At 36.9% G+C, this 21,651-nt stretch overlaps 1 protein-coding gene across 3 annotated transcripts in view; it reads right to left on the bottom strand.

Annotated features, from left to right (window-relative positions):
* Positions 1-1,742: 1,742 nt before the first annotated feature.
* map1ab (microtubule-associated protein 1Ab) overlaps positions 1,743-21,651 on the bottom strand; it is a 33,952-nt gene continuing 14,043 nt past the window's right edge. For all 3 annotated transcript variants that reach the window (XM_046849327.1, XM_046849328.1, XM_046849329.1), the window contains 5 exons: positions 17,274-17,356; positions 16,994-17,131; positions 6,036-16,377; positions 5,715-5,944; positions 1,743-5,563 (listed from right to left, as the gene is read on the bottom strand). In XM_046849327.1, coding sequence (XP_046705283.1) covers positions 5,408-5,563; positions 5,715-5,944; positions 6,036-16,377; positions 16,994-17,131; positions 17,274-17,356 — 10,949 coding nt within the window. In that variant the 3' untranslated portion in view covers positions 1,743-5,407. The remainder of the gene's footprint in view (positions 5,564-5,714; positions 5,945-6,035; positions 16,378-16,993; positions 17,132-17,273; positions 17,357-21,651) is intronic.

Here is a 21,651-nt window from a genome sequence, read left to right on the forward strand (position 1 = left end):
GCTGGCTTTATTTACATATGCATTAAAGATCATTATGGTTTAATTTACCAATGTATTATAAATGAACAACAAACTGCCAGTCATCATAAAACAATACTGGTCCTTACGACGCTCACCCTTAGAGGTTCAATAACACGTTTATAAATGGTAAGACTAAAGTTTCTCGGTTGTACTCTGGGAGAAATGAGCCCTGTGATGACTCATGCTTTGTCCTTAGTTGTGCTTAGTTACTATGGTGATGGGTCCTGATGTCCATTGACTTCTGTGAGAGCTTTGCTAAAGCAGTGGCTGTGTAGCATTGATGAGAAGCACAGACAAAAAGTGGATTTATTCAGAACAAGTCTCAGCCTGGCTTAAACAGGAAGCCAAATGGTGATGTCATTGCCACTGAGTGTTCCACACAGGCATTCAAGATGTCTGCATTGTCTCCCAAATTAAAAAGAGTGCCCTGCTTTTCTTTTCAAGGCAATGGCAAGTAAATTCCATCCATAGGCAGTTACTACATTATGCACTGGGTTTATAATCTAGAAGATAGCTATTGTTATTACCTCTTACCAACTATTTTAGAATAGTTTATGGCCATTTGGATTGGACTCTTCTATTGCTGTTCTTTTCTTTAACTGCTGAATGCTTTGATGGATTCTAGTTTGTCTTGTTCAGTAATCACTTAGTATAAAAGCATCTGACGAGAATAAATGTAAATAGCATGTAAAAAGTGACACACCAAAACGGTCTTCATTTAATGTGTAAATTATACATAGCATAAGAAGTAAGTTGTGTTCTTTTAGCTGCCAAGATTATCTGCCCAAAAACAAACCAAATATCGTGTGTGTGTGTGTGTGTGTATATGTGTGTGTGTGTATATATATATATATATATATATATATATATATATATATATATATATATATATATATATATATATATATATATATATATATTAGATTAGATATATTAGCTGATTAGATAGTAAAAAGCGCACTGAACATTTACAATTCTATATTTTTTGTGTAAGTTTCAATGTAAAATTATTATTATTTACATTACACATATATATATATATATATATATATATATATATATATATATATATATATATATATATATATATATATATATATATATAAAAAATGTTTTTTTTATTTTTATTTATTTATTACTCCAATCACTACATTTTGCTGGATCTTTTCAGATTATCTATACGTTGTAACACGTACAAATTTCTCTAAAATGTATTTTTTGACATCTAAGTTTTTAAAATATCAATAAAGTATTTGTAATAAAATATTTAGGGAAAAAATGTATTTATACATATATATATATATATATATATATATATATATATATATATATATATATATATATATATATATATATTTTTTTTTTTTTTCCCCTAAATATTTTATTAAAATACTTTATTGACTCCCTGGGGAGATTAGGAATTTAGGCCAATAATAATAAAAAGTAAGATATATATTTTATTATTATATATAATATATCTTACTTTTATTATTATTATTATTATTATTTTTATTATTATTATTATTATTATTATATCCCCAGGGGATCAATAAAGTATTTTAATAAAATATTTTGGGGAGAAAAAAAAATGTGTGTGTATTTGTGTGTGTGTGTGTGTGTGTGTGTGTGTGTGTGTGTGTGTGTGATATATTTTAAAAAGGCAGCATGCATTACTGTACATTTGTAGGTGATGTGTGAAAACAAAGAAGACTGTCAGATTGTAAGGTTTTTTTTTTTATTGTTATTCATGATGACTAGGATGGTTCTGTATTACAGTAAGCAGAAATCTAAGTTTGTGTTTGGATTGAAAGAGCTTGTTTGTTATATTGCACTAAAGAGGAACAGAATTAAGACACATACAGCAGCAAAAAACAGGAACTATCACAGCATCTTCTCAACAACATCTGAGGGCAAACAGAAGCAAAGCCCAACAATATGCATATTTCAGTACTATTAAGACAATTAGCTTGTTCAAATATACCTTTTAAAATAGTGTTTCTTGTTTCAGTTTTAGAGAAGTACATTCAGGATTATAACTAATAAGATCACATGCAGAAATTGATGCATGAGCATGATGTGAGGGAGGAGGATAAAGCCATTCATTTTGGAGAATGGACTCCGAAGTATGGAACTGAAAAAAAAAATAGGTACTTTATTTCTGAAAGTTGTTCTTACTTTTTGTTAAATAAAATTCCACTGATGCTAAAAAGCTCTGAAATGAAAACACTTCACAAGAGTAAGTTTGTAGCAATTTGCAGTTTTGATTGGTGTCTACAAGAGTACGTAAGCAGAGAGGTTGCACTGCTGTTTAGATTTTGTTGTGTACATTTCAAGTCATTCAGGAGAAGAAAACCTGCCAACTGTAGTTTGTATGAGTTTCAGCCTTCTGGTAAGGAGAGAGTAATCAGTTATTTCTGAATGAGTCCAGTTATGTTTCTTATATATATAATGTATATATTATAAATAAACTTATCACAGTCTTGTCATCATTTTACTCTGGGTTCACTGTACCATATGCATATTTGCTAGCTCTTTGTTTTGTTCAAGCAGCATCCAGCTAAGCAACTTATACATTCAGTAATATAAAGTTAGTGCATACATTGCACAGAGTTCTGTGCATAGCAATCACACAAAAACAACAAGACCAGACAGTACTTGTTCCTAAGGCCAAATATTAAAATATATCCATAACTATGAACTTACAGTACACACTTCCATTTTTAGTACAGTTTGCCTATCAAAAATACATATTGTCCTTGGTGTATAATTTTTCTGGTTATGTTGGGTTCAGAGAGCACTTTCAGTCATTTAGGCTCATGGCATTTATGAGGTCGACAGGACCAGAGGTAATTTCATTGCTTTGGACTCGGAGCATTAACCTTTCAGGAACACAAGGATACTATGCCTGAAAAAAAAACCTAATCAATTTCCATTAAAGAAATGTAACTGACTGAAAAAAAATACAGAATCAACTGCAGTCCACAATACTGAAGTATACATGTCTTAAATAAACTATTAAGAAATGAATTTAATTATTCTTATTCATTGTAAGATCCTAGGTGCTGTAGTGTTAGCTTGGCTTTGCATTAAAGAAGAAACTGCTATTAAAAATATACCACAAAAAAAAAGATTGTTCAAAGGGATTTTGAAGCTTATAAAAAAAATTGTAGTTAATTGTTTGTCACAGGAATTAGGACTTTTATAAACAGTCCCTCACTGACATGTTCTACAAACAATCAGCAAATATGAATAAACCACTGGCTTTTCATTGTTTTTTCACCAGATTAAAAAAAAAATTAACAGACTAAAAAAAAGCGTATAACAAAGACATTAACACAGAGACATTTCGAATGTGTTTTAGAAAATTAAATAAGATAATCACACCAACAAACACTCAGGTAAATACAAAGGTAATACAGAAGCTGTCAAGCAAATATAAGTAAAATAAAGTACATTTAAACAATTCATATAAGTTGTGTTGCTCTAGTGTTTTTTTAGATTATTTATTATACTCAATCCAAGACTTCCAACTCTGCAAATGTATATACACAGACTGGTCTTTAAATCCACTGTATCACAAATGCACAATTATACATGATCAAACCATACTAGATTCAGTGAACTATGTTATATTCAAGCTTTATTAAATATAAGAATTACCTCACTTATAAATATTTCTATTTAATTAAAATAACCTAATCAACCCAATGTTTTTATGTAAATATTTACATGCACTGTATCTACCCATACTCTATTCTGTAATATCTCCTTTTCACATTAAAAAAAAGTCCTCTTTTTCTGTGCAAAAGAATGATACTTAAATTATTTTGCATTGTTTGGGATACATTTTAGAATAGGACAGTCCATTATGTGTCACTGTACATCAGGTATAAGGCTACTTTAAATTCCTTTTCATCAAACTCTGGCTAATGTACCACAGTGTATTTATCTTCCATGTTATTTGAAGTGTTTCTGTATTTTTCTGTAAACCCTTATTTTGTCTATAATTGATTAATGCAAGAAGGCACACATGCTCTCGGTTCCTACAGTGGAATAGTGCTCACTTCTCAGGCAAGTCATCATTTACATAGTCATGTGTACTGCTACATAAACCACTGTCACCTCCATTCAAACCAAAGCTAATGAATGTTTCTGGCTTTAGACAATGCATAACTGTTGAACCATATCATTGTGCTGCACCATATAAATATATTTCCGAACTCACTGACTTCATTTGAACTCTTGGAAATTCTGAAATTGCCAAATAATATCACATAAAACCATGGCTGGTTGCATAAGTCATTCTTAAAGGTCAAGGAACAACATATACAGAAACCAAAGCTGCTCAAGCGCCATGCATTAATTAAACTAAAGCCAATATATGACCATTTTACACTGTTTACTGATTTCAGTTCTGATTTTCTTGCTGTGTTTTATTTTAATTTTTTTTTAACATCACCCACAACAGGCATATAAGTGTCAGCCAAATACCTGCTAAAAAAATAAAGCTGCTGGTCATCTACAGTGCCATATCCATAAAGGAAAGAACATACAAAACCTACAGCTATCAGGCCACAATTATGAGCAACTCACGATTTCTGATTTTTGGATTTCGCAGAGAATTTTTAAGAGTCTGTTGGCTGTTGTAATACACAATTTAGATTTGGCACTTGCATATGCTTTACATTTTTGTTTGCTCATTTGTTGGCTGGTTGCTAGCTTGTTCTTGCTGGTATGTGCAGCGTATGTGCCTTTTCAGAGTAGCTTAAATGATGTCTTCAATACTGAAAATTCTATACACACTCCCTTGATATTTTACTCACACCTTTTCTCTTTGTTTTGTCTAAAATAGAGGGTTATTCAATTTCTGCAAACAAATTACTCCCACAGGATCCTGTATTCATTCCAGATCAATGTTACAATAAATGTGTAACAAAGCATGTTGACTGGGATAATGAAGAAAGTAGTGGATTGATGTTATATAGTAATAAAATGCAAAAGGGTATTTTGTGCTTCAATTTATATTTAGGGCATCAGAATGTGAGTATGTCTCTAAAGGTTTAGGACTGGGTATATGGTAATAAATGAAATATACAATAAACTGAAACTTTTGCCACAACTTCAATTAAAATTTACCTCACAGTCTTTGCCTAGGTCTTGAAATAGCAAGAATATGAATAAAATAGCACACAATATAAATCAGGAATCTAAACCAAAGCTTATTAGTAAGGCTTCGGAGCACAAGGATCTGTTACTGTTGCAGGCTAAGATACAAACTATAAATGGCAGTCAGTAGGATGCAACGCTGTGGGTGGTAAAGAATACACTGTCTTAAATAGTTTTAATTAATAATGAGAAATTATATGTCCCTAAATGTAAAGCATGCCTAAAATTCTATTTTGCAAGCAGGGAAAGACTCATCTTGCATAACGACTGTGCTGCTACTGGCCAAGACCATTATATTCAGATCCTGTTGCTTCTTGTGAGTCTGCTGGTACCAATCACGAGTCACCTCCGTGTCATGGGTAGGGATCAGTGTCACCTATTCAAAAAGCAATTAAGTCATCGGTAAATTAAAAATATTAACTTTATTAATGCATTACAACCATTTATAACTTTATAACTTGATCTGATTGCAATCACTATTTTGTAATAATGCAAAAATATGACAAAGTTTCATGTTAGTTGTGTACCTGCACATTGGTTCCCCACTGCGCTTTGCCTTCAAGCAGCGCGTCCAATACTCCACGACTTGGTTCTCCACTACCCGGGTCATTTCCGCTCACAACATAGTAAGTAGCGCGTACACGCTTGAAAAATTCTTGGTCTACATTTTTAGCACTGCAGTGGTTTGGAATGTAGGCAAGGTCAACATAGAATGGTGGTCCAGGGGCAGCTCCAGAGGTGGATTTCTGGTTGGAACCTGAAGGAGAAATAAATAAAAAAACAAGGGGTTACAATTTAATGTCCAACAATAATTCTGATTCTTTTAAAAATCTTGCTAGGTTACATACCTGAACTGCTCTTTACACCATTAACAAGCCCTTTTGCTGGATGGTTTTCTCCCTTAGATCCCTGTGTCTCAGGCATGCGGGCCACACGAAGGGTCTTATCAGAATCTAATCTTTTAATAGTAGGAGCATGAGGTGAGGAGTCCTTGGATGTCTGTTTTACAGGTGTGGTCGACCGCCTGCTCCTTCCTTCACCTTTACGTGCTGGGGATGCAGACTTTTGCTTCCCGAGAGTCTTCCTCAACCCTTTGTTGGTTTTAAGCTCTTTCTTCATAGGTCTCTCTGTGTGGCTTTGCCCATTTACAACAGCCTCCGGATCTACCATGCACACATCAGGCTTGGGGGGCTGAGGGATTGGGTCTTTCATCGGAGCAGGTGGAGGATCATGGGTCCTTGGAGACGATGAGTGAAGACCACCTCCACTTCCACTAGTAGATGACATCTTGTCCACTGGTAAATGTTCTGCATCCTCATCAGAGTCAAGGTTTCCTTCAGCTGTGATGGATGGACATTCCTCTGTCTCAGGTGGTACATCCGAGTCTGACTGAGAAGGAAGAGACTCACTCAGAGAGGTTGGAGGAGTTTCTTCCCCTGCAAGTGATACTCCATGTCCACTTGTCATGCCACTAGAAGGAGCATGGACTCCTTCTTTGCTTTCTCCATGGTGGCTATGAGAGTGATGATGTGGCTGTTTGTGAGATCTCCTTTTAACTGAATGTTGTTCACGTTCATCATCAAAATCATCGTCCTTTGAGCAATCACTTTTGACATCCCCACCTTCCTCTTCACTAGAGAAATCGTGCGGGCTTGGATTAATGAATGATGGTGAAAGTTCTCCTTTGCGATGTTTGTATAATGAAGGTGAGTGAGAGGAAGTGGCATCCATGCTGAGTTCAGAAGGTCGAGTAAAATCTACTTCTGATTTGTTAGAGGGCTTAGAGGTTTCTTCACTTGAATGAGATTCAGTTTGAGCTTTCTGCCCCTTTGAGTCATATTCCAGCTGTTCTTTCTTTTCTTTCTCATCTTGAAGATGGGTAGACATATCTAAGGTACTGTCAGGTATAGCTGTCGAACATGTGGTTGTCTCCTGAGTCATCTCAGTAGCGGAGGTGCTTTTTTGTATTGACTCATCACCATCTGTTTTCTTGGTATCTTTTTCTGGCAAATCTACTTTTTCTGGTTGCTGTTTCTCCTCTGCCTTGCAGTCAGATGCTTTTTTAACCTTTTCCATCTGTTCTTTTTCTGTGCACTCATCTTTTACATCTTTCACAAAATCTCCAACTTCTTTACTCTCTTTCATTTCTTCAGATTTTTCTTTAACTTGCATTTCTTGCTTCTCTTCTTTCATATCAATCTTTTCAAATTCTGTTTTATCATCCTCTTTACTTTGCTCTTCCTTTTTTCTCTCTTTCTGTTCACCAATCGCCTTCTTTTCTGGGATTGTCTCCTCTACTTTCAACTCTTCTTTTTTCTCCTTTAGCTGGTCTGCTTGTTCCTCTCGCTCTTTTGGACCAGAAGTTATCTCAAAATCCTTTGCATCTTTTATATAATCTTTCTCTTTTTCCACCTCTGCCTGTTTTGGATCTGTTAGACATGTGGTGCCAACTTCACCTGTTTTCCTGGATACTTCATGGGAGTCTGTACACACTTCTGCTAACCCACTGAATGACTGTCCTACTGGTGAATGTGTATCCAAATTAGACTGAACGGAGTGCATGGTTAAGGTAATAGCATGTTGTCCTGGCAATAACTCTGTGCTTTCTTTCTGATCATGAGCAACTTGGTCACATTCAATTCTACAGGGTAAAGTTCCTTCTTCTTGTTCAATGTCAGAGGATTCTTCATGGGAATGCCTTTCCAATGAATCTGCTTTCTTTAGTGGAGCAATATCAAATATAGCAGAAGCAGAAGCTACTTCAAGCTGCTGAGGTGAAGATTTGTCAGAATCAGGGGCCTTTGAGCACTGTGGGTCAGTAGATAACACAACTTTTTGGTCAGATGACTGATCTTTGTCTAATTTAATACTCATTAATTCTTCTTCTGATTTTTCCTCTGCTGATGATACTTGGTCTTGAAGAAAAGATTTGCTCTCCTCCAATGGACTGAGTGGAGAAAATCTTGCAAGACTGGACACAGACTCAGCTGTTGCAGATGTGAGCCGTTCAGAAACTTCCATGGCTTCATCTCTTGACTGGACCCCAGAACTTAAATATGATGAATCTATTGCAAGGGATTCTTCTTCTTTGAAAGAAGAGTACTCGTAGGATATACTATCGGCATCAGTCCTCAAATGAGCACTGGGAGTAGTAACTGACTCTAATAGTCCATCACCAAAGTGTTGACCTGTAGAATATGAGGCTGAGGTCGATGAGGAATAACTATAGGATGAAGAGGATGAAGATTGAATTGTATCTAACATGACAGTTTGAGCTCCTGCTCCTTCAGGTTTTTTATCAGAAGTGTTCTCTAACTTACATTCATGCTTAAGCATACTACTCTCGCTTATATCAGGATGTGGTAAACTGCTGTATTTTTCCTTCGTCTGCTCAATATCTGTGCTTACCACCTCTTGTGTAGATGTAAGACATGTTGACAATGTCTCAGCAGATGTTTTAACAATGTCTTCAGTAAATGATTCTGCTGTCTTCCTATCTTTTGAATCACTTAATTTAGAATCCATTGTTTCAGATACAGCTTTGGATTCTTTCTCAGACATCTCTCTGGCACCTTTTTCCATACCCAAATCACTGGCCTCATCTTCTTCACCTCTCTCTTCTTCACCTTCTTCTTCTACAAAAATCTGTTCACTTTTGACTGGGTAAGTTTCTGTCTCTTCACTTGCCAGCTGTGATTTGCTGGTCAGAGAACTTGGAACACTTGTGCACTCTGATGCGAGAACATTTTCGAACGCAACCTGCCCATCATCTGAATCAGGGGCATAGCTGCTTACACATGTAGGAGTTGACTGACCAGGCAAGATAGTTTTCTCTGGTGGGGTATGTCTACCAGAAGACATTTCGTCTTTTTTACTGTCTGAGGAATCTTCTTCTACTTGGTTTGAGGACTTTATGTCCATCTTATCCTCACTTGCTGTGGTCTGACTCTCTGGTATGTTCTCAGACTGATATGAGGTTGATTGTATAGTTGTAGACTCCAGATTTATCTGGTCTTGTGAAACCAGCTCAGGTTTGGAAGTCATATCATCTGCATGAGCTTCATGAACAGATGTCATAGTATTATCACAGACTTGTATAGGTGATTTCGCTGTCTTCTCTTCTTCCTTTATGTCCTTCTCTTTCTCTCTGGTAGTGTCTAACTTTTCAGGTTGTGGGAGAAAAGAGGCAGAAGGACAAGGTAGTTTTGATGAAAATTCAGAGTAAGTGTCTTTTTCTTCTTCTCTATAGAAGGAATATGTGTCCTCTCTGGTGGGTTCCTTCTCTTTCTCTTCTCGTTCTAATTTGTCTGATTTGTCTTGAACTTCCTTTGTAGAAAAAGAACTTAATGCAGCTACAGAGGTAGTTTTGCTGTCAGAACCCTCATCTACTCTCATACCAGATGCTTCTTCTTCTTCTTGGTAACTCGCCTTATTATCTTGCTCAGAGCAGGTAATGGGACCACTAAGGGTGCTAGTCTTCATATCAGAGAAAGACATGTCATAGTCAACCTTGCTGAATGATACTGGTTCTTCATCACTTTGTTCATCTATTTGACATGCAGCTCCCTGCAGAGATGACTGGCTAGCCCTTCTAACATCACCTATATTAATGTCAAGGTGCATTTTAGAATATGTTTCTTTGTCCTCTATGTCCTTTCCAAGGTCCTCCGAAACCGGTTTTTCATAAGGCTCATATTTAGAAGATTCATAGCTCCATTTTTCGGGTTGATAGGTGCTGCGGTCATCCATTTTCTCCTTTTCTGCTTTTGTTGTTTCATCTGCAGTCTTTGGATGAGGTGTTTCTAGCACTGGAGAAACCATTTCTCGCTCTCTTTCCATTTCTCTCTGCGTTTCCTTTTCAGGTTTAACAATTTCTGTTGAGGAAAGCAGTGTTTCGGGTTTTTTCAAGTCCTCAACACTTGCCTGACAGACCACGGGAGTTGATTGCTCAAGTACTGATGATGTACTACTACTATGTTCTAAAAGAGCTATTGAAGTAAATGTAGTTTTGGGTTCTGTGCTGTCTTTCTCTAACTCTGCTGAAATAGTAGTTAAGTCTTTCAATAAATTTTTGTCATCTAACTGAGTTGCTAATTCATCTTTTAAAGTGCCTGCTGTGGAGTGGATTTGCTCTGTGAAACTTTCCTTACTTTCTTCTAGGACCCATGATTCTACTGACAATGGTCTTGAGCCTGCACCGCCCATGCAGACGGCATCTCCTTCATCTTCTTCAGTACTTTCTTCATTATCTGAATACTTTGTTGGAAATTCAGAGCCCAGTGATGTTTTTATGCCACTTTCTGTTTTTTCTGTTGCAGAAAATAAAGCTTCAGTTTTTATGTCCTCAAGACATTTTTCTTTATACTCTAAATTCAACTTAGAACCAATGTCTGTTTTCTCTACTGTTACTGAGAGGAAGTCCTCAGATTCATAAGTTGAAAGATACTGGTCATCTGCCTGTTGTTGTGATCTATCTATAAGATCTGTCTCACCTTCCACATCTTCTGTCTCTGAGCTTGACACTGAAATTCGTTTTGCTCCATCAATTACTGATTTCTCAGGCACTTGATCCAATGGTGCTGGAATCACTGGTTTGAGGGTATCTTCCTTACTTAGTTCTTCTCCACACGGTAAAACAAGTTTTGAATCCATTAATTTATCTGATCCAGATAAAGGAGATTGCTCTGCTAATGATTTAATTGTACTTTCTTTGGATTCAGGTTTTGCAGAGGCTATTTCACCGGATACATCAGGTTGTCCCACTTTTAACATGTCATCTGTCTTTAGAGAAGATGATTCAAGATCTATTGTTTTGCTGTCTTCTGTGTGTATGTCTTTTGTCTCTTGATCTTTGTCAGTTACACCTGTTCCTTCTAATATGGGTAGGTAAACTTCTTCCATTTGAATCTCTTGCTTCTCTTTCAAATAATGAGCTTCTTTCTCAGCTGACTCTGTTTTCTCAATGATCGGTGCAATAGCTTTGGATTTGTCATCTTCTATATTTTTATCCTTGGGTTCATGATCAGCTTTTGGAGAAATGTCAACTTTTCCTGTGACTGATTCTGTTGGCATAATGTCCTCCTTGATCTTATCTGTGGATGTTTCAGATATGCTTGATTTGTCTTCTTTGGAGAGTATTTCTGTCTTTTCTGTATTAAGATCTGTTATAAACTGAGATTCCTCTTGATGTTCAGCTGAGGAGACTTTGTCAAGTTTGCATGTTGTGTCTGATGTAATCTGTGGCCCAGTTTCCTCCTCATATTTAGACAGCTGATCCTGTTTTAACAGTAAATGGTTTTCCTCTGATGGCACCTGAAAGGCTTCAGGCTGGCTTTCTGTTTTATGTATATCTCTAGGTTTTGATGATTCATCAATTTCTTTATCCACAGGCTCCTTTGTAGTGGCCTCTTCACTTTTGTCTGATAAATGTACCTCATCTAGAGGTATATTGTATATTTGTTCAGCTTGGTTTTCCTTAGATTCTTGAACTTGCTTTACCACTGCATCTTTTACATATATAGCTGGCTCAGACTCTAGTACATATTTATCTGTTATTGGAGAAACACGTCCCAATGGCTCTGGGTACTGTGCATCAGGGTACATGTCTTCCTTGGTCTTTTCTTCGTATTCATCTTTCAGTTTTGCTTTATCTTCCAGCAATGATTTCTGTGAATGACTCTCATCCTCATCTTCTTTAGAGGTTCTGTCTCTTGTTTCCAAAGTTAATTTTTCTGTTTGTGGCTTAATGGATTCTTTTTCCTTTTCTTCAGACTCTTGCTGAATTATACCACATGGTTCAGCATCTTTTAAGGTGAACTGCAGTGTTGCAGTTTCAGTGACTTCTATTTTTTTGTCAGTTATTTCATCTAATTTATCTATTTTTTCTGATGCTGTCAATACAACATCAGGTTGTTCCATCTTTTTATCCTTTGTCACAGATTCATCCAATGTTTCAACTTGTGTATGTGGTAATGCTCGAGCTTGTTCACTGATTACATCTTTTTCTTTTGTTTCATGATCCAGCCTGAATGAGGAGTCAGTCTTTTCTTGTTTTAACTCTACAACTTGAGGCTGAATTTCCTCATCATGTTTATCTTCAGATTGTAGATCACTTTCTGTCCTATCATACTCTTTCTGAAATAACTCCTGTTTATCAACCAAATCTGTTTTCGCTGGACTTGTTAAACTTTGCTGCTGTGCCATTTCTGTCTGTCTTTCTTTTGATTCTGATACAGATATATCTTTATCCTTATCTAGCTCTGAGATAGATATTGGCTTATAATCTTCTTGTTTCTCCTCCTTTTCTTTTTCATCTTCATATAGTTCCTTTTCTTTTTCTCTTTTCTCATCTTTAATAAGTGCTTCATCAGTGTGAGCAAGGTCATAAAGAGACCCAATTTCTACTTTATCTGTGGTTTTCGCTTGGAAAATGTCTTGATGTTTATCCTCATTGTCTCCACTTGTCTTTGCTCCTCCTTTGATTACATCTTGATCTGCTGCTCTATCTTCTATTTTCAATGAAATATCATCCTTTGCTAGTGGTGCGGTTACAGTGGTTAATAACTTTGCATCCTTAGATATTTCCTCCTCTTTCACCAAAGCCTGCTCTTTCTGTTCTTCAATCTTTGATGCTGCTTCATTGTTTTTTCCAGTGGTGTCTGATTTGTATTCTTCTGTCTTGTCAGTTTGTATTTGTGGTTTTTCACTTTCATCAATTTTAAGCTCTGAGGGGAAAGAGAGTTTATCCTGTTCTTGCTGCAACTGTTCAGGGAACATCTTGGCTCTATCTTCCACTGGTGATAGATGAAGAGGAGAATGGGTGGCACTAGGTGGCCCAGATTGAGTAGGAGAGGCCATTTTCACAGTGCTATCATCTGGACTGAAGCATCGATCTTCAGTCTCTGGAAAACCACTTGAATCTGAAATTACAGGCTTAGAAATAACATCTCTAACTGGTGAGACTGTTCTTTCCTCTGGCTCAGGAGAGGTTGGTGGTTTTTTGTCCACTGTGGACACTGCAGCAGACTCAGGGCTTTTGATCGTTTCACTTTCTTTTTCTTTCATTTCCAGTTTCTGGGATGCAGCATATCCTTCCTGTAGTTTTCCAAGTGAAATGTCAATGTTTGGTGTTTGATCCTCATACTCATCCTCCTCATCTTCATCATGATGGGCAGTGGTCTCAACTCCCTCTGTTTTCACCTCCAGGGGAAGAGGTGGAAATTCCTCTGAAGGAGGTGATTTGAAGCCTTTATCATCCTCTAGAGATGATGTTGGAGAGATGGTTCCAGCAGAGTGTAAGTAATCTTTACCTTGAGTAGCTTCTGTTTGTGTTAAGGGGTGTACAATGTTTACTGTGTCTAACTCTAGTGAGCTCTTTCCAGTGTATTCAGTCTGAGGTGCTGTCACAGATGCCACTGACTGATCCTCAGTAACAGAGGTTGGAAAAGATGACACTTTTTCATACTCAGTGATGGATGTTGCTGAAGAAACATGTTCCTCCTCTGCCAGGGGAGCAGCAATTATGCTGGTGTACAGAGAAATAGCAGGTTCTTGGATTCCTATAAATGGCTTTGCACTTTCATCACCAATTGCTTGCATCTCCTTCATGCCATGGATTGCATCAAATGAGCCTGGTTGATCTGGTACTGAGACATCATATGTGCTGACTTCATATTGAAGGTGGTGTATTCTATCTTCTGATTCCTCATGAATCTCTTCATCTGAGATTGTCTGCTCCGTTTCTGAGTAACCAGGTATGGTCTCATCCTGAATATAGGACAAAATGTCTGCTGCAGCAGCTCCTTGAACTGTGGATGCGAACTCTTGTTCTTTGGCTGCCTGAATCTCCTCCTCTGTCTTGTATACCCAAAGTTCCTTTGGAACTTTTTCATCAGCAACATCTTTGATTTCTTCATCTGCAATGGCATCCAAATCTTCTGCCTCCTCCAGCTCAGCTTTTTCAATTACATATTCATCTTCAGTTTGCTCTTCCTCTATTTCTGTCTTTGTTATGTCTGTAAGCTCTTCCCTGCTTTTGTGTTTTTCCATTTCTTCAACTTCATGTTTTCTGTCAACTCCCTCTAAATCTTTAGTGTCCTTTACCATCAATTCATCTTCTTCATCCCCTATTCCCATATCCTCATCCTCTTCTGCTGCCTTCTTCTCAACTGTTAATTCTTCTTCCTCTTCCTCCTCTTCATCCTCTATTGCAGTCCCTTCATCTTCAAATTTATCACCCTCTTGTGCCTGGCACTCATCTACAGTTTTCTCAGGTTCTTCTTTGATCTCTGTTGGCACTAATGCTTCTTTCTTATCTTGAGCTATTGGCTCCTGGGTTTCTTTTGTAATCTGAGAGTCAAGAAACTCCTCTTTCTCAGCAGTAGTGTCTGGGACTGGTCCAAGATCTTCTTCTTCTGCTATTTTTGAGTGTTCTTGTGCAATTTCTTCTGGTTCAGACTGATTTATCTGCACATCATTTTCTCTGAGCTCCTCAAAATCTTTTGTCAGATCTTCTGGAGTTGAGAAAACAGATCTAACCTCTGCAGTTTCAATATCTTTGATGTTAGATTCAACTTTCTTAGAATCTGGTTCTACAGTAGTCTCTACTTTAGGAGTCTTGGTCTTAGTTGTTTTCGGTTTCCCTTGTGTTTTTGCCTTGTGAAGAGTTTTTCTTACCTCTGGTGTGAAGGGTTTAAGATCAGGTTTGGTTATTTTCCTCAATTCTGGTTTTAAACCATCTTTGCTCTTAATTCTTTTGTCATCTTTTTTCACAGAATCATCTTTTTTCAGATCATGTTTATCTTTTTTGATCTCTTTCTTCTCCTTGTCCTTTTTCTCATCCATCTTAGCTGCCCTTTCTTTGGTATATTTTTTAATTGATTTCTCCTTTAATAACTTCTTCTTTTCTGTCACCTCAGTTTTTGGTTTAAGTGGTCGGGTGTGTTTTTTCTCTTCTTTCTTCTCAGGTTTGATCTCCTTGACAGTTTCAGTCTTTGTCTCAAGGATAGATGTGTCTTCTTCTTCAGGTTCCTTCTTTACAATCTTGGTAGGTGTGTGTGTCTTGGGAGATGACTTAAGACTTTCTTTGCTCTCAGCTCTTTGCTTTAATTTTGGCTGTTTTGTAACAGAGGGTGAGACCCCTGCAGCAATGTCCTTTTGTGTAGCCACTGGATATCGCAAAAAGTCCAGGTGTTTTAGCTTTTCAAGCCCCTCAAGTATTTTGTTTTGCGGAGCATTGCCAGGGAACAGAACTCTAACAATCTTCTCTGTTGGACTGGCAGGAAGCCACACCACGAGAGCTGTAATCGATGTTAAGTACGGCACAGATATTTCTCCCTCCTTTCCATTGGGAAGAACAATCCCAGTTTTTGCTTTGCTGTTGCCAGCCCACTTCTGCATAAGAAATTGCATTTCTTTGCTGTCTTTCACAGGATTAAGAACAAACATTTCTAACCTGCCCACACCCATCTTGTGAAAAAGAGTGATAGGCTCAATTGTATTACTAACTACTCTGAAAAGAGGTTCAGGTGTCATTCCAAGCTTGTCTAGGTACTGCAGTGTCAGAGAGGCTTCTTCAATACTACGCTTGACTTTTAGATTTGATTCAGATGTGCGCAGCTTCTCTGGAACATTGAAGAACACAACTCCAAGCTCTGGTGAGATGAGGTTCTTCATCCAATCACTGTAGGTAGTTGAGCCTTGTGATTGTTCTTCCTCTTGCTCTGCTATCTTCCGTTGAAGCAGCCCATTTATACCAGGAAGGTTGTCAGCACCAATGTGGGTTAGAAGAATGGAATCAATACGATCCAAGTGTCTAACAAGCTTCCAGAAGCATGACCTTCTCTCAGAGCCACCATCAATCAAAATATTGAAACCATTGACTGCAAACAGAGCAGAGTCCCCTCTACCACCAGGGAAGATGTAGCAGCAAGGCTTTGATAGCTTAAGGAATCCTCCAGATGTGGGTGGCTCAAGCAGATCAAATGGAGATGGGACGTCTACTGTCTCAGAAATGTATTCTGTGAACTCTGTAACACCTTCCATTTTTGGTAGTACAGGTTCTGGATTCAATTTGAAGTCCATAACCTCTCTTAAATGCTGTCCCAGTGATGTCCAACCTGCCTCAGCCCGGCAAGACACAGTGAGTTTTGCTTGCTGCCCTGGGACTGCTTTTTCCAGCAGGTTAACAACCTACATTTTGACAAAGAGAGACAGAGCATCAGGATGGATACCCAATCCAATTAGACCAGTAAAATGTTTTAATATTTGTTAATTTTGTTAATTTAGCACTGTCCACTTTATTGCCATTGATTGCCCATTTCTGCTCATAGCTGGTGGGTGTTTTCTTTACTTAAGATTTTTCCCCTTGAAGTCTTCACCTTACTGGCTTACATTAATTAAAGTAATAGCATTAAATAGCAAAGTTTTAAATAGGCATGTATAATTAATTTCCAGTTTACTTGCCATGCACCGATTCATATTGGCGATTTTACTAAATACGCATAACAAATGCATGCATCTATTGAAATAAAAAAGTTTCTATCATCTACCCCATCTACAAGTTGAGATTGATGGTTAATTATCCAACAGTGTGCAGTGTGTGCTGTGGTACATATCAAAAGTTGTACAAGTGTATTGGACGAAGCAGTAATGCTTAGATCTTTCAGACACCACAACATGCTGACATATTTTGCATAATAATAGATACCCTGAAGTCTATGCACCCATTTTATTTGTCTGTCTAAAGCAAAATTGGATAAACTTAGATATGAACTGAGGACTCAATGTCAAAATGTCTTTGATTTACCCCAGGATCAGCCAAGACACGTGAGACAGCTTGATGAGTAAACACCCCAGTTTGAAGAACCAGGTCACCTTGGTCCGAGTTTTGCCCACTCAGGACCAGTAGTTTGTGCACAGCTGGGTCAGACACAAGAGAACGGATCTAGGACACAAAATAGCAACACAAAGTGTATTTAAAAATACAGCAAAAATGCAGTGACTTAGCAAGTCATGTATACTATGTAAATTTGTGTTCAAACTAAGAGAATGAAGTCAGTTTTCTACAATGAGTAAAAAAAACCTACCTCTGAAAGAACTGTATCTTCCGATGGATTGACTAAGACAACTGTTTCAAGTACATCACTTTTGTGGTGTAGAGTCCTTTGCCCTGCAGGAAACATACAAACTGTTGAAGAATTTGACTGATGTCAAAGTAAAGACTGGGGATACAGTAGAGTATAAAAATCTATCCCAGCGGTCTTGGGGCACAAAGCAAGAGACACCTTGGATGAGGTGCCACCCAATTTCAGAATGCCATTGCATACATTTACACACCCTTAAACACATTACAGACAATTTGTAAATACCAGACAACCTTTATTAAAAAAGCACTCAGAGGACACCCCAAAGAACAGGGAGCACTTGCAAACTCAATGTATGCAGGGCCAAGGTGAATATCAAACCACTAACCCCAGAGGCAAACGTGCTAACATCTAGGTCACTGTATAGTGTATGATTGTGTATTTTACTCCTGTAATCATATAAAACACAACAAAAATAAAGATGCACATGTGACATAAATTCAGTACTTGTAAAATGTCATTTTAAACAAAATGCATATATTCTGTATATATTCTATAACTTGGAGGACAGCACTAAGTGAAGGGAAACAGCCTAAACATATAAGTATTTAAACATTATTTGTAACCTTTCCTTAAACAAACCATTCATCCTATAACAAGTAATATATTTTGTGCAGGTCACATTTAACTCATTGCTTTTAAGATCAGCCACTGATTCATTGAAACATTTTATCTTATTACTCTTTAAGTCTAGAAAGATTTAGCTAAAGACTACCGTAGTTCGGTCAATCATAATCAAATGCCCATCAAAGCAGCAGAAGCATAAAAAAAATCAGCATATTCTCCAGAATAAATGTCCAGTGATAAAACAGTATTCAAATTTGCATTTAATTTCCAGTAGTTCTGCATAATATTTAATACAGGTTAAAGTGGAGGTTAAAGTATATAAATGTTTTAGGATGAATTAGACAAATGTGAAAACTATAGTATAATGCCTTCTTTTTTACAGATTGTTTGTAGTTCTACTTTGTACTTTTCAAGATTAAACTGTATCATTAATGAGAGTACTGAAGAATTACTACAGATGGTTTCCCAGATTATCTCTGCTCAGACTGGGCTTCATTTTCAGATTTGTTGGTAGCTATCAGTGGCACAGCAGTTTTGAGAAGAAAAAAAACAAGTTGTCACTTGCTACATAAGATAAAAACAATGGCAATGTGTTATTTCTGCTTCATTTTAGAATATCAGAGAGTAATTATTTATGCTAATAATAATGATTGCATTGATACAGTCATCAAAATATTAACCTTGTTAAATTCTTTCTTCACACACTAAACTTTCTTTGTAGCATTTAAAATAACTCACATTAACTATGAGAAACAATTAGAATGAGAGTGATTACATCCATTACATTTTAATCTAGAGAATCACAATGGTTTAAATTCTAATTCAATGATGGCCTCTGATGGTATACAGTTAAAGCTTGTAATTTTGAACAGTATAAAAAAAATAGGTCTCATACTGACACTTACTCACAACACTTCTCTGAGTATTGTGCAACTCAAATGTCTACCATCCTACACCCTGTCCTCCACTCAGGTATATTTTATACTGGAATGATGTGATTATTTTAAAACTTGTCAGTGCTGCTACATCAAATGATCAATGCTTCCACAATGTAGCTATTTCTCTAACACATCAAATAATTGCACCACAGTCCTACCTCAATTGACCTGTTTGATATAAATATCCACCCATGAATGCTCCAAATTGGAGCACTGTGTTAAAATAAGCTCTAACAGAACAGTGTGAGAACACAGACCAAGCCACTGCACTGCTCCAGATAGTTTGCTCCAAATATAATCACCCCAGAGGAAGAAGCCTATGGAAATAAATCACCTCATATGACGTGATGCAATGATAAAATGGCGTATCATTACCTTACGGCATTAATGTCACAAGTGCATTTTTGCTTATGTAGGTTTTGAAGCTTGCTGTGGTGTATGTGGTCCAAAGCATTTTGTATGCTTCAGTTGTTTCATTGCAAATTTTTCTCTTATTTTTTTATGTCAGGGTCAGTTTGAAGATCATTCCAGGCAGTACTTTAAAAGTTTCTGTTCACATAAATGCCTAGAAAGACCCTATAACAGGCCTTCTTTATATTCCTACTGAACTTAATGTTTATCTCTTGAGAAAGGGTTTTTTTCTAATCTAATTTTTACATCTTTAGTCATATTAAAGGAGGCAGTTGGGACAATAAAATATAAATAGAAAATCTCCACCAATTAACTACAATTTTTATTAAGCCAAATTGTTAGCTAGTATCTTATTACAACAAAGCATATGCATTTTTTCACCCTAACATACATCTAATGGTTACTGGCTTTATAAATCCATGACATGTAGATTTAACCTTTCTTTCTACTGTACTTTCTGAAGCAACAAATGTCCTAGTTTCTTAATGTAATCCTTGTCTTGTGACTTGGCAGCACTAATAGAGTCTGCCATTAATGCATTTAAAGCCTATAAGTTCTTTTCAGCTCTGTCACTGAATGTAGGACTAACACCTGGGTTAAGATATAGCTGATCATATCAAAACCTCACACTCCCTATGTACAGTATAATAAGGATACAGTAATGCTTCCCGTAAACTAAAATGATGAAAAAGCCTTCCCTATATTACCAAACCAAGTACTGTGATTTTTTATGACAGCACACCTAGGAGACATATATAAATATATATTACAACACTGAATAGGAAAGGTATGACACAATGAACAAAATGAAGTGCACAGACAAGGACAGAAATGTCCAAAATGGTGACATAGTTGACAAAAGAGAGGAGAACATTGTTGGTACACTACCATTGCTTCCTAGAGACAAAACTCCAGTCTCAAAGCTAACGATGAGCTCATAAGCTCTAACCCAACAAAATCCCTTTTTTTGTCATTTGTTTATGCTTCACTGTATACTGTTAAAACCTAATAAGAATGAAAGAGATGAAACAGTTGGAAGCAGTCTGTTGAGGTGAAAGTAATGCAAAAAGTGTGAATTCAAAAAAGGAGCTGAAGAAAAAAAAGCTTATATTAAACAAAAATGTTATAGTTTCTTGAAGTCCATATCAGGAGTCATTAAATGTTGTTACTTTATTGCACTGCTTCATCTGAAACTAACACGGTTATATGTTTGGGCAAATCATTACTGCCATTAAACAAGAAAATACACATATGTATATTCCAAATGAAATAAAAAAATTATAGCATACTATAAGTCAAACATATTGCATCCTAGTACATACTAATACATTTATCATTTTCAGCTGCATTATATTCAAATACACTGAAGCCCCAGACAAGCCTCTTCTTTGGACTGCAAATTCTAATATCTTAACATGAACTGACATATTTTGATTTGTATATAAAACTTACAAACCAGTAGGCTCAGCAATGAGGGTCAGGACAGACAATGCTGAGAGGCACTGACATTGCTTCTGGTTAGCTTTAGAATCTTGATAATCTCTTGTAAAGGTTTAAGGATACTTAATAAAAATTAGGAGGAAGATAGCCTGATTTACTAAAGCAATAAATAAGGGTCCTTTTTATTTCAGGAAGCCAAAACCAGAAAAAAAAATAAAAAGCATTCTCCATCACAAAAAGGAATATGCAAGTATGCATTATGTACATTATTTATGAAAGTTTCACCCCTCAATATGGCACCTTTATTAAGGATTAATTGTGCAGAAAGGATTGTGATAAAACCAGTCACTATTTAGCATTACATCAGCTGTATCGATTAGATTCCTAGTGAATAAACTGTGCAGATCTATGCATAGCATATTCTATGCCTTCATAAACAGCTGACACCTAAGATGTAACAATAATACCCAGTCAGCCAGTGGGAGTGGTCCCGACTGCACTGTGCTGCAGTGCTCAGTGCAGGAGAGACACCCGCATAGAACAGACTAATACCGGTCTTCAGCCTTAACACTAGTTTGTGCAATCTCCCACCAACACAGTCGCCCACTATCAGGGGTGAAGGACAAAATGATTTGATGTGTGTAATAGAGAAGAAGAGAGAGAGAGAGAGAGAGAGAAGAGAGAGAGAGAGAGAGAGAGAGAGAGAGAGGGGGGGGGGGGGGGGGTTGTTTCACCTCACTGTGACCAAAGGGCCTCAGCATCTCTCACAGCAAAATGAAACCCTGACACAACATATCAGATCACTCTAGCACCTCAAAGACAGCATACATGCTATCCCCAAGGAGACTTTTCCTAAAGTAAACTTCTGTAATAACTCTGCAGCCCATTTAATGTGTTAGAAGCAGCCACCTTCAGCTTGTAAAATAAATGGCACTTTATTTTTGGCTTCTCTGATAAATTGCTGA

The sequence above is a fragment of the Silurus meridionalis genome, chromosome 5, assembly GCF_014805685.1.
Source record: "Silurus meridionalis isolate SWU-2019-XX chromosome 5, ASM1480568v1, whole genome shotgun sequence".
Classification (NCBI taxonomy): Eukaryota; Metazoa; Chordata; class Actinopteri; order Siluriformes; family Siluridae; genus Silurus; species Silurus meridionalis.